We start from the raw sequence: 12,654 nt of genomic DNA, 5'->3' as shown, positions 1-12,654 counted from the left end.
ACAACTCAGCCTGACTTGAAGTTAACAAACATCACAGTGAGACATCAACATCAGTACAGCTGTAGGTCTTTCACAGGCTTCTACACACCCACAGAGGTGGGTGAGGCGGGGAAGAGGGTGGAGGGGTGCGAGGGCCCACCTACCTGCCAGGTACCTCTCCAGAGCGGGCGAGGATCTCTGGTTCCGTGTGTAGCAGCAGAAGAAGAAGAGCCAGACCAGGAGGGTGGCCAGCACCAGAACCAGGACCCAGAGGAGCCGCGCCACCGCTGGGTTAGTGACAGCCCAGGCTGTCAGGATATCCATGCTGAAGGCTGGTGAGTAGTCTTCTTGTCACCAGTTGAGCTGCACAATCTAGTGTGAGTCTGCCTGCAGTGGAGCTCATGAATGGGTTGCAGTGGGCCGGTTTGTGTCCTCTCTGGGCAGCTACAGTGCCTACAAGCAGCAGGAAAGAGCAGCAGCCAGAGCAACAGCAACCACAGATGGATCCCAGCTGTTCCAGAAGGAGCCCTGCTCAGACCTCAGCCCACGTCAGCTCTGTGAGTGTGTGTGTGTGTGTGTGTGTGTGTATGTGTAAGCTTATGTGTGTCTGTTGTATTTTACTGAGTCCTGGAAAAGTGTTAGAGCAAAAAAAAGAAAACAGTTTGTAGGAGTGGCTAGGAGTTGCCGTGGCTGGCATAACCGTCAGCCACTCCCAGGGCTGAACATCAGAAGGAATCCTCACATGGACAAAGAGGCCGTATTGCTGAAGGGCAACTCAGAAATGCACCTGGGACACTTTCCCATCTTTAACTGAACACCTGCAGGCAGTAATTTGTGTAACGACAGAGGTATGGCTGTCTCCTAACACAACTGCAGATCATGTGAAAGGTATTCTTGTGCTGAAGCCTTTCATTATCTTCTGTGACTCTTCTAGATTACCCAGGTGAGTCCATCAACCAAGTGGACGTACAGACAAAGACTGAAACCTTTAATTGATCAAAACTATTCACCTAACCGGTTTTAAATGAACCTTGTTCCTTAAAGCTGCACGGTGCAGTAATAGTGCTCAAGTATGTACTGTACACAGGCTTCACATTTACAGAAGTCAAATATTTGTTGAGGATATGCTGAAATGGAGTATGCTTTGCAGCGTCTTTCAATATGAAGAAATAAGGTGTGGTTAAACATTTACGGCATTAGCAGAAACAACAATATGTAACTGACAAGACTACAATAAACAAAGCCAGGATTGAAAATGATAGAAAGCGTGTGATGGTTAATCTGTCTTGTGAGTCACCATCACAGAGCTTTCCATCTTATTTGGTCTCCATAAAGCAGCATTTCAAAAGTTTTTCCCTTTCAATTATCAAATCATGATTGTCCATTGTTCCAAGGCTGGCTGCATGAGCGACAGATTCAGTGGCTTCTTTCAAAATGTTATCCTGTTCTTGCTTTTGCAACAGATCATATATATATATACACCAAATACAGCCCTTATAGTGGAAACTGCAGTAGAGCTCACATTAAAAGGTTGACTTGTAAAACACCAAAACTGAATGGAGACAGCAGACATCAAAAATGAATAAACACCGCCATCTAGTGGTCAAATATTCATAGAGGGAGAAGAAACAAATCACTGTCTGAGAAGGCAAAATGATGTTTAATGTTAATTTATGACATTTTCGTTGGATCTACTTACTTCCAACATTTAGATGAATAAAATTAACACTTGGCATCAAAAGCAAACCAACTGCAGATTTCATATAGACTAAGTTAAAATGACAAAAACAACATAATGTTCACACTTAATGTAAATATCTGTAAGTGAATATAGCAATACCTATTTACATGACTTCAAAAAAGCCTAGCTGCCTCCTCTTGGATGGTTTTAATTGCACAAATTACACTTGCAGTTAAATAAATAACAGTAGATAAATTAATAAATACATTAATCCAATAAAAAGCCTAGATAATATTCTGCGAGCCATCTGCATCCTCCTAACGTCGTTTTTTTCATTTTAGTAGAAGCCGGAGTCTTGAGCAGCCCAGTTTGGTGTCTGAGGAAATGACACAAAAAACAAAAAAGTTAGAAAGAAATGCTGAAGCTACTTTATACAAGCAACAAGACATTTATTCCTATGTGAGACGTCCTCAAACTGAAAAACACCTGCCAGCTTCTCTCTCGACGAAATTATGACCAATTATACAGACTAACTGTTATATGTCATATGTTTCTTTACATGATGAATGACTCAAATTGAAATCACAATTAATTTCCCACCAAATAAATGCACGTAATGGATTCATGTATGTCAAAACTAACATTGTTTTCTCCTTACAGGCATACGGCTTGAATGAAAATCTATAAACAGAAAAACAGTGATTATAATTACAATCAACTAAGAGAACAGTCTTCTCACATCCATGAGAGGGCAGGAGGACTAAAGAAAATGGCCTGAACATATTGACATGAAAAGGCAAGCACAGGGAATGCAAGTTATGCAACACACAATGGTTAAACCTGCAATTACACTTTTTTGGCCACTTGGGGGCAGCGGAAACAGGCTGTGAGCACAACGTTGACATATCTTTTAGGGTGATAGGGCAAATTTGTTAGCAAAAAAGTTGCTTATTGCAAATCCAGCAGTTATGGAGGAACATCATCATTATCACCCTTTTAGCTCTCCATCAACTTTCTAACTGTTTGTTTGCCGTTTGGAGCTGGGCAGGTAGCGTAAAGTAGCTTTTTAGGGCTTTATCTCTGGAAACAGCTGCCTGCTGTATCCGAAAACTTTGCTATAAGAGCAGCGAGAGAAGAAAAACAACATTTAAATTGAAGGCCAGAAATAGCTAAACAATGAAACTTGCTATGAAACTCAGTAAAGCCGAGGGGAGCTGCAGAGTCGCTGATAATTCTCTGTAGGTTCACTACGTTGTAATCTTTTTTATTGGTCACAGCTGAATTTACTTTTCTATTTTGTATCTTTAAATGCAAACATTAAAAATGACTGCAGATCCAGTGTTTGTACAAGTATAATGTTATGACAATTTAAAATAAATGAAGCCTTTACTTGGTGGTTACTACAGCCAGCCTACTAGTTGACACTGATAAGACTTTCTTTTTAATCTGACAAACATTCTTTGCTAACTGAGTCGTGTACTGACAACAAAACACTAAACATTATGTTAATTTTCCTTCTGAAAAAGAAAGCAACAGTAAGTTCTGTCAAGCAGTGAGAAGTTGACATCCTTAGTGCTGAGTTTACCTCATTCCTGTTGCTGTGAGCCACCCTCTTCTCGATGTTCATTGCCAGCATCTGGCTACGGAAGGACAGACTCTTGGTCTTCTCGATCACCTGCTGGTACGGCGACACTGCGTTGTTGCCCATCACCACGTGACCCTGAGCAACAGATTCACACATTTGATTTTATTTTTTTAAAGACTGATTCTCGCAAATGTACTGCACTACCGATTAAATCCTGACAGGGATTGGATGCTGCTGTCAGTCTGACAAGAGCAAAAATAAATACACTGAAATTGCTATATTAGTGCTCTAGTTTATTAGTCTTGTCAGGGTTGTTATGTTAGCCTTAGTGTTTTGAAGCTCATCTGACAGAAGGTGGATCAGTGAATGCAGAGCCCCACCAGTTTAGAGTCGATCTTGGCATCCAGTCTGGCGTTACGGATGAGGTTGACGATCCACCTCTCCGCCTCCTCAGGCGTCATGTTGAGCTTGTCTGCCAGCATGCTGAGTGGGGAGAGAGGAAAAGGAGGGGGCAGCGCAGTTAAATAAATATTCAAAGTCTTCAAAGTTCCTTTTTTACAATTCACTGTTGAATATACTTGAAAAACTACGGGATATGAATAACATCTAAAACTTTGGAGCATTGAGAAGTAAAATTACTGCAGAACATAAATCAGCTGGGTACAAAAGTTGAAAAGATCGTTTCGTGGCTGTTTTTCCATCTTCTAAAGAAACTATGCTTTCACAAATAAAAGGCATTGCACACACTGTTTCTGACAAGTACAGAGACTGTGTACCTGATGCTTATACACTGATGAATCCGACAGAAGGTCTCAAAGATGAAGAGACGGGCGTTCTCGATAAAGTCCTCAAGACAAGCGACCAGAAAGAAGTCGTTCACAAGAACCTGGAGGACAAAAAATACATAAATAAGCATTTACATATCGAAGTGTGGACAAAAATCAGCAGGAGACATCATGTTCCTACAGATAGATCTAGTTTTTCTCTGCATGAATGCGGTGTCATCTTCAAAACATGTGGTGAAATAACAATCTACATTTCTAAAGACAGTTAGCTGTAATTTCCAACCGTAACCATATTTTTCTGGAATGACAAGTATATTATAAGTACATAATAGCATGTGCATGATGTGCTGGCAACTACTTCCTGTTGTTTGGGGGTTTTCACCTCGCTGCTCTGGCAGAGTTTCCGGTTATTGGTTGATCCACCCAAACATTAAAATGTCCTGGTCAAAACTACCAAACCACACAATTCAGAGAGTTTTTCTTCAGACTGTTTTTGGTTCCTGGTTTGGCTAATGTGGATTTTTTGTGCTAACTGCCAATTCCCAAAAACGAAGGATATGGTCAGCCAAGCTGCATGATATCACACCACAGAAAAATTTGAAAATTTAATTTTCCTCATTGAAATGCGTGTTTATGCATCCAGGTACTGTCGTGCGAGGATGATGAATGGTTCAAAACGTACTAGAGCCCGACAGGTATAACGTTTCCCCCAGTCATTTATCAGCATATGTCAGCTGATAAATATGTTATATGTTTTAAAGCTATAATATGTAACTATTCCACATTAAAATGTCTACGAACAACTAGATCTATGTTATATTTTAGTTGAATTAAATCATTATCCCAAATGTTTCCAACAATTTTCAAACCCAGAGAAATCCATAATTTTAATTAAAGTAACGGTCTGTTTCACTTGGTTGCCTGTCAGTGGCGTCATACCCCCTCCACCAAAGAGTAAATGTGCATAAAATGCATGAGTCAGCATTGTAGTTGTCTGCCAGAAAATGTCATAAATTGACTTTTATTCAGTTTTAAGCCACATTTTTTCGATAAACTTTTTAGATCTTGGTCGTTTTTTACTATATCTTTTAACTGGATGAAGGATTTTAGTCATTGAACGTCTGGATCTTAAGTTATCAGAGAAACAAGTTGAACAAACGTTAGCAGCAGCTCGGCTAGCGCCCCCCCCCCCCCGTACCTCCTGTACCTGCTGAACAGCGTCGGGGAAACACTGATATTTTACATGTTCTGAAGTGGCAGAAATTAAATATCATGCGTTTAAAACCATGTCACCATTCCATAGTTTGTCTATCAGAAATCAGTGATGCATTATTTTTCAGCAGTAAAATGTCCACCACACATCTTCATTGCAATTGTGAAAAAAAATAAACATTTGAGGGAACCTTATCAAAAATGTTCATTTATGTTATGAGTTGTATAAAGGAAATGAATATCATCGGACATATCAGTATCAGATTTTTTTTAAACTCTTCAATTCAATATTGGTATCAGCCTCAAAAATCCTGCAACAGAGGGACTTAATCGTGTACTAAAAATTATTTTCATTATCAATACATCTGCCATATATTTCCTCTGTTAATCAATTAATGGTTTGGTCTATAAAATGGCAGAAAAAGAGTGAAACATGATCGTTACAATTTCCCAGAGTCAAAGGTGACGTCTTCAGATGTCTTGTTTTGTCTGACCAACAGTCCAAAATACAAAGATATTCAGTTTATAATCATGTATGACGAAGAAAAGCATGAAATTGTTGTGCCTTTTCGTGTTTTGCTTTTCAAAAAATGACCAAAATGATTAATCGATTATCAAAATAGTTGGAGATAAGTTGTCAATTGATAAATCATTCAGCTCTAATACTTTCCTAAAAGAATTTCTTCAGGCAAAAATCATGCCAACTTTTTTTCTCTATCAACATCATCAAGCTCGTACTGAAGAAAACATGGAAGCAGATCGTCGTCACCCGACATGAACCTTGAAAACCATCAGCAGACATGGGCCCAGCAGAGAATTTGCAGGAGATTATGTCGTGACGTCTCTATCTGTGTTTTTTACAGCTACGATCACAAAAACATCAAATGGAATTTTTGGCCACCTCAAATCTCCAGAAGATCTTAAAATTTCTGAATACATTAGTGTCTGGGATTTTGAAAGGAGATGTGGCACCATTATTTCACACAGAGCTGTTATTGTGTGAGAAATCCAATTATTCAGTGTTTTGCTGTGGTAGACACACTGTAAGGTGCCACAGTCGACCCATTAATACTCAATTAGTCCATTTTTCTTGTATTTAAGTTGTTGATTTGACCCATCTTTATCTCTAGAGGTAAAATTAACAAAAAAAATCTTTAAATGAAATTCCCCTGACAATTAAAAGCCAGCAGAATTCAGGACAACAGGATGACTTAATTAACTATGTTTATTCTTCTGTCAATATGCTCAAACTCCGCATCTGACACGATAGTTGAGGTATTTGCAAGCGCTGCATAATTTATACAAGAAGTGTAAAAGCCAAGCGATGAGGGTGCTTAGAGTATGCGCGAAGTGGTCCCCGAGCACAACTACAAAACTGCAGTCAAGGGTTTCTAAAGAGAAGGCAACCGAGCCCCAAATCTGACAGCTGTTCCGCTTTGAAAATCAAATTGAATAAAAGTACGAGCCAGCAAATCAGGCCAGACATGGATTTGCTGAGGCTGAATAGCTGCAAAGTTAAATGCCTGGGACTCAGGAGATCAGAGCACCATAGCTAGGGGAAGCTTCATATAACCCCTCAGTCCCAGGAGACAGCTAACTTTTATGGGGCGATTTAGGCCTGCGCACCATGACAAACGCACAGTGTCAAGCAGAGAAGCAGACTTTTTTGGATGCCATCCTTACCGACTCACACTCCCTCAGCTTCTTCTGGGCGCTGTCAAAGTCGAAGTTGACGTAGAGGCACTCCACAAACTCTGTGATGGGGTCCTTGTATGTGTACGACTCCTACAGGAGAAATCATTATTCATGAGTTGACTGTATCCTTGAGGCAAATTAAATAAGAATTTTCTTGCTACACTAAATGGCCTTACTTGTTGAATGACTTTCACCAAGTCCTTGAGCACTTGTCTGCGCTTTCGTACGTCTTTGTTGGTGATGACTGCAGTTGTAAGGTATCGCAGGATGTGTGGGCACATTGTCTGGATGGCATTCAGGTACCTGGGAAAAAAAAACCAAAAAGGCATCACACAGTGGCATCATCATTAGTTTCCATCGCGACAGATTTGGGTCCCATTAGTAATTTTACTCCAAAAGAAAACATTTGTTTTTCAACACACAGGGGGTCGGCTGAGAAATCTCATGCTGTTTAACACTTTAGAGAGTACAATTTTAAACAAAACCTGTGCACTTTTGTGTCTGCAAAGAAAATAAATTGCACCGTGGGGTGGCCTTCCAACTAATAAGGCTTATTCAATAAAGGGAAGAGGTTTGAACAGTGAAAAAGCCAGTGTATCTGTCAGCTGTATATTCTTAAGCAAGACAAAGAATTCAATAGAAGCCGGATGGATAGATGAGAACACAATTACGCAGATGTATACGCCTTGAATTTTATCTAAAAAGTCTTTGCTATATTGAAGTAACAGTGACTCACTGAGGCTGGTAGAGGAAGAGCTCGATGATGTTGTCTCTGCCTTTAGGGTGGTTGAAGAACACAAAGAGCGACCAGTGGATGAGCCAGGTCCTCTGCTGGAGCGACTGAAGAGGAGAGCTCACAGACTAAGAGGAAAGAGGAAACAAACATTAGATGTTATGAAATGTTGCATCAGATAATGTTTGCAGTAAATCATTTTTAATCTGACATGTGATTTTCTACTTCAAAAATGACCAGAAATTGCAATTGTAATACCTACATAACCTAACCTATTCACTTACATTGTTATCAATAGTCTCCCTTAGTCGCGTGAGATCCTCCATGGCTGCTTCCCAGTTCTGCATCAGGATCTCAGAGGCCAGTTTACCCCACAGAGAGCTCAGGGCGTTCCTGTCTGTTGAGGGAACCTGAGCAGAGAACAACAAACTCAGTGTGTCATAATAAAAACAGAGTGAGCTCTATTTTGAATTTTAAAAATCTATCATGGCTTTTATAGAACTTTGTTTATTCTTACCAGGACACGGAAGAAGTAGAGGTACTCAGCCGCCCCGGAGTAGTTACCACACTCGTACTGGAATTTGGCGTACCTGTACAGAGTGTCCAGGTATTCCTGACGAAACTATGAAATTAAATACAAGGGACATAAAAACTTAGATTAAAGCACATTGAACAAGGTTCAAAACTGACCAGCAACTCCTACTGTCTCCAACTGGAAAATTTGTCATTTGTACTAGAAATGTAACTGTTAAAAGAATTTTAAAAGGCTTAGCAAGATATTAAGGTTATAATGAAAATGGAAATTAAAAGCCTATAACCCTGGAGTGCAGATACATTAATCCACGGTTTTTAAACTGCCTTTGATTTTTGTTTTCATCAATGAAAGCTAACTGGGTGATGCTGCACTGCTAACAGAATGTGTCTGATTAGGAAAGGTCACACATCTTTCATCTTTTTTTTGCCAAATCAAAGCCTCTATTTATATTAACATGTGACAGGGACATTGTTTTCATGTACTGATGTGGAGTAATTTGTCTGTAGATTATACATGAAAGGTAACATTAAGAAGACATTGGCAGAAATGTTTCTTTACTTCTTCCTTAAATTGACCACTGAGTGAGTAATAAGCAAATTGGTGGGTGTCTTGGTTGTTTTTGATGTCTGAGATTTCAATAACAGTCCTGTCAGCTCACAGTGGCAGCCAGTTGTTATGGTAACAAAAACACACATTGTGCAACCCACCTTGTGAGATTAAAATGGTGCGCACTTTTTATACAATAAGATGAATACTGTGAATACGCTGTTAACATTTCAAAACTCACATTGTGTTTCTCTGACAGATAGTCGAAGAGCATCCTCCCATCTCTGATGAAGAATTAAAAAACAAAACAAAATAGATCAATGAATGTCCTGCAGACAGATAAGCCTTTTACAGTCCACAGACATATTTTCATATAATCAATGACCAAATGATGAAAGCATTGAGAAATGCATGTCTTAGACAGGTCGATCTGACCTTGTGGACTGCATCTGCCGTGTGGTCTCTGGGTCTTCAAACATCTTGACGATTGGCTCCGTCTCTGACTGGAGCTGCTTCAGCTGGGCCACCACAGTGCTCCTCTTCTCCCTCAAGGCTAATCAGGACATTTTCATAATAAACACACTGCTCAGAAGTGAATATCTAAGAAAGACCTTAAAGTTAACATTTTATTGATTGGAATATTAACAAAATGTGACATTAAAATTACGGTACAGTATGTGTTTCTACTCTAACAACCATTCCCTGGCTGGTAACCAAGCATTTTACAGATGACTATTATGTCTGGAAACATTTGATTATTAAAGCTGCTCAAATAGATGGATTTGTGATTCGGATTTGAGCCATTAATTTAATTTACAAATCATTTGCAGATCATCTTCTTAAATTATGTGATTGTTTGATCTATAAAAAGTCAGAAGATAGTGAGAAACACCTATCAAAATATTGATGAGCCTAAGCTGACATCTTCAAATTGCTTGTTTGGTCTGATCAGAGATATTCAGTTTACTATCATAGAAGACTAAGAAAACACAAATTAATTCATATTTGAGAGACTGAAACAAGTGAATATTTTGCATTTTTGCTTGCAAATTTCGTCAATGGCTAATCAAATATCAAAATAGTTGCAGATTCATTTTCAATTGATTGATCAGTTCATCTCTAGTCTGGATAATCACAGGCACTGACGCAGCAAGACAGAAAGCCTCTATCCTGTGACTCTGTGGTGAAGTACATCATTTAAACTGTAAGCTGGGGCATCAAAACAAACTGATGAATTAAACCTTTCTTACAGTGTGGGATTTCCTTGTCTGGATACAGGTTTTTGTACACATCCATGGCGAAATCCACCATGTTTGTGTCGCTGAGGAGATCCAGCTTCCCTTGTAGAAGTTCCTTTTCATTGTAGATCTGTTCAAATTAAAAATAAAAATATGTAATTTTCTGTGGCATATAGACTCCAGTTCCCAAACAAGTGTGCAGAAGTACAAAAAAGGACGTGAACGCTGCTCGTCCTATTCAACCAAATATGGCTAATTTAATCCTGCGCACTCAGTATAAAGAGGCTAGGCTAATAGGCTAACACAACAATGACAACAATGCTGACGACAATGAGAAGTTAGTTAGCTAAAGCCATGAAATTACGGCGTCGGTTGTTTTTGTTACAACAATAGCAACATTACGATAATTACAGACTGAAATAAATTAGTAATTTAGCTAACCAACTGCCAACTAGCCCGGCTGATCGGTGCTGGCTATGAGCATATTTAAAGTATAAATGTCCCCTAATGAACAGCTATATTATATTTAGGCACATTCCGACTCAGAAATCGTTGTACCTCTTTCACTGACAGGAACTCCAAGAGAGGAAAAACCAAATGCCGGTCTAAAAAATGAGCAATCTTGGTTGTCAAATCGTACTCAGCCATCTTGGCTTCTTTTTCTTCTTCTTCGTCTTTTTCTTCTTCTTCTACTTGTTTTACGGCGGTTGACATCCAGCTTATTGGTGTATTGCCGCCACCTTCTGCTCAGGAGTGTTGTGGATCAGATGATAGACTTAAAATCTAAATCCCTTAAAAAAAAACCCTTCACACACACACAAACACACACACACACCCTAGACTACCATGCTATCCTCCATCCTCCAATCTAGTCCTATTATAAAATCCCTATGCATGTCAGCCACCCTGGCATCATATCCTAAAACCCCTGTAAGGCCCCTTGTAAGAAAGCTAACAGTGCCCTGACCTGTGCTCTCTCACCCATGCTCAGTAATCCTTCTAATGTCAATTCCTGCACCCCCAATTCCCTCAGATTATTCCTTGTCATCTCTCTCTGTGTCCTATACCCCTTACAACCCAGAATTACATGCTCCACCGCCTCCTCTTCCTGACATCCCTCACACAAGCCTGTCTGGTGTTTCCCTACCATTTTCAGCGTTTCATTTTAGTGCACAGTGCCCCAAACTTAACCTTGTCAACACAGTTTCCTCTCTCTTATATCATCTACCTACCCTAGTAATTTTGACAGTCTTTTGAATTCGATATAGATGCCTCCATTTCCCCTCTCTGTCCCACTTTTCTTGTCACATTTGGTTGTTTTTCTTTTTCTCAGATTACAAATTTAACCTCTGATTTACTGATACTAATTTGCATTTCTATACTTCCTTTCTTTGCCAACTCATCCACCCTCTCATTGCCCCTCATCCCTACATGCACTGGAACGCACAGAAACATGTCTTAGCACCATCCTACTAAATCAGTGTTTTTAAAAAAAAATGTATTCATCCTTTATTTAACTTGAAATGAGATACAATATCTCTTCTGCCAAGGAGTCCTGGTCAAAATGTCAGCAGAAAACAATAAAAAGGTTTAATATAAAAGTAAATAGGAGGACAAATAACATCACAAAAAATATACCAAAACAAAACAAACAGACACAAAACATAAAGGGATCAGGAGCTAAAAAGATTCGTGGAAAATAATGGCACTTAAAGGCAATAATATTGTTCTGTAATAACTGATTTTAACGTATTTTTAAACATGTCAAGAGAGGGTAAAGATTCCTAGTTAAGCATGCCTTGCAGCTCATTTCAAGCTTGTGGGGCGTGAAAGGAAAAGACAGATTTACTCAGCTCTGTTCGAGTGGTTGGGGCCATGAGGAGAATTTTCCCTGATGATCTAGAGTTATAGCTACTGGGGTAATATTTCAGTGAACTGGATATGTACTACAGTAGTTTAGCCATTAAAGCTTTTGCAATAAAACTTAACATATGGGATTTTTCTCCTTAAACACAGTGACGTCCATTGAGCCATTTCATGTAAGCTACAATGATGTCTACATACACTTGCACCAGTTACAAACTGCAAGGCAGCATAAAAGACTACATACAGTTTTTTCAAACGAGATGAAGATGCATGTATACAAATTACATCACCATAGTCCAAAACTGACAAAAAGGTACTTTAGACTAATCTTTTTCTAGCAGTAAAAGGAAAACATTTTTTTAAACGAAAATAAAAACCTAACTTTGGTCTGAATTTTTTTTAGGAGGCTATCAATATGGACACCGAAGGTCAACTTGTCATCAAGCCAGATGCCAAAGTATTTGTAAGAGGTAACCCTCTCTAGATGAGTGCTATCGAGTGTCAAGACCATACAATCAGTGGGTGATGCATAAAGATCATACATTTCGTCTTTTTAGAGTTTGAAACCTATTTTAAATGATCAAGTGACATCTGCAATAAGTTAAAAACAGTTTGTAAGGAATCCATTGCCACTTTTAAAGTTGGTGCCACAGTATGAATAATAGTGTCATATATAATGTGTAAAATCACTGTACTCTTTCATTACATGATAGTTGAATGCACTCACCAAATCAGTTTTTTCTATTTCTTTCATTTTTATCTCTAACAAATACCAGTCTACACAAGCATCCATGGAGCA

At 39.0% G+C, this 12,654-nt stretch overlaps 1 protein-coding gene across 1 annotated transcript; it reads right to left on the bottom strand.

Moving 5' to 3' along the window:
- Window positions 1-1,620: 1,620 nt before the first annotated feature.
- On the bottom strand, window positions 1,621-10,690 carry eif3eb (eukaryotic translation initiation factor 3, subunit E, b). The gene is made up of 13 exons (XM_067612301.1): window positions 10,548-10,690; window positions 10,002-10,119; window positions 9,187-9,304; window positions 8,993-9,035; window positions 8,188-8,292; window positions 7,955-8,080; window positions 7,674-7,798; window positions 7,114-7,240; window positions 6,926-7,027; window positions 4,022-4,131; window positions 3,626-3,728; window positions 3,246-3,380; window positions 1,621-2,036 (listed from the first exon to the last, which is right to left on the bottom strand). The coding sequence occupies exons 1-13, from the start codon at window positions 10,635-10,637 to the stop codon at window positions 1,998-2,000; spliced, it is 1,341 nt and encodes a 446-aa protein (XP_067468402.1). The 5' UTR covers window positions 10,638-10,690; the 3' UTR covers window positions 1,621-1,997.
- Window positions 10,691-12,654: the final 1,964 nt, after the last annotated feature.

Source organism: Thunnus thynnus, chromosome 15 (genome assembly GCF_963924715.1).
Source record: "Thunnus thynnus chromosome 15, fThuThy2.1, whole genome shotgun sequence".
Lineage (NCBI taxonomy): Eukaryota > Metazoa > Chordata > Actinopteri > Scombriformes > Scombridae > Thunnus > Thunnus thynnus.
This window is presented reverse-complemented; position numbering and strand designations above follow the sequence as displayed.

Coding starts and splice junctions, on each gene's coding strand:
- eif3eb (XM_067612301.1), bottom strand. CDS start 10,637: ATGGCTGAGTACGATTTGACAACCAAGATTGCTCATTTTTTAGACCGG. Junction 7,799..7,954: donor GGGAGACTATTGATAACAAT/GTAAGTGAATAG, acceptor CTTTCCTCTTAG/TCTGTGAGCTCTCCTCTTCA. Junction 3,381..3,625: donor CCAAGATCGACTCTAAACTG/GTGGGGCTCTGC, acceptor TCTGTTGCTCAG/GGTCACGTGGTGATGGGCAA.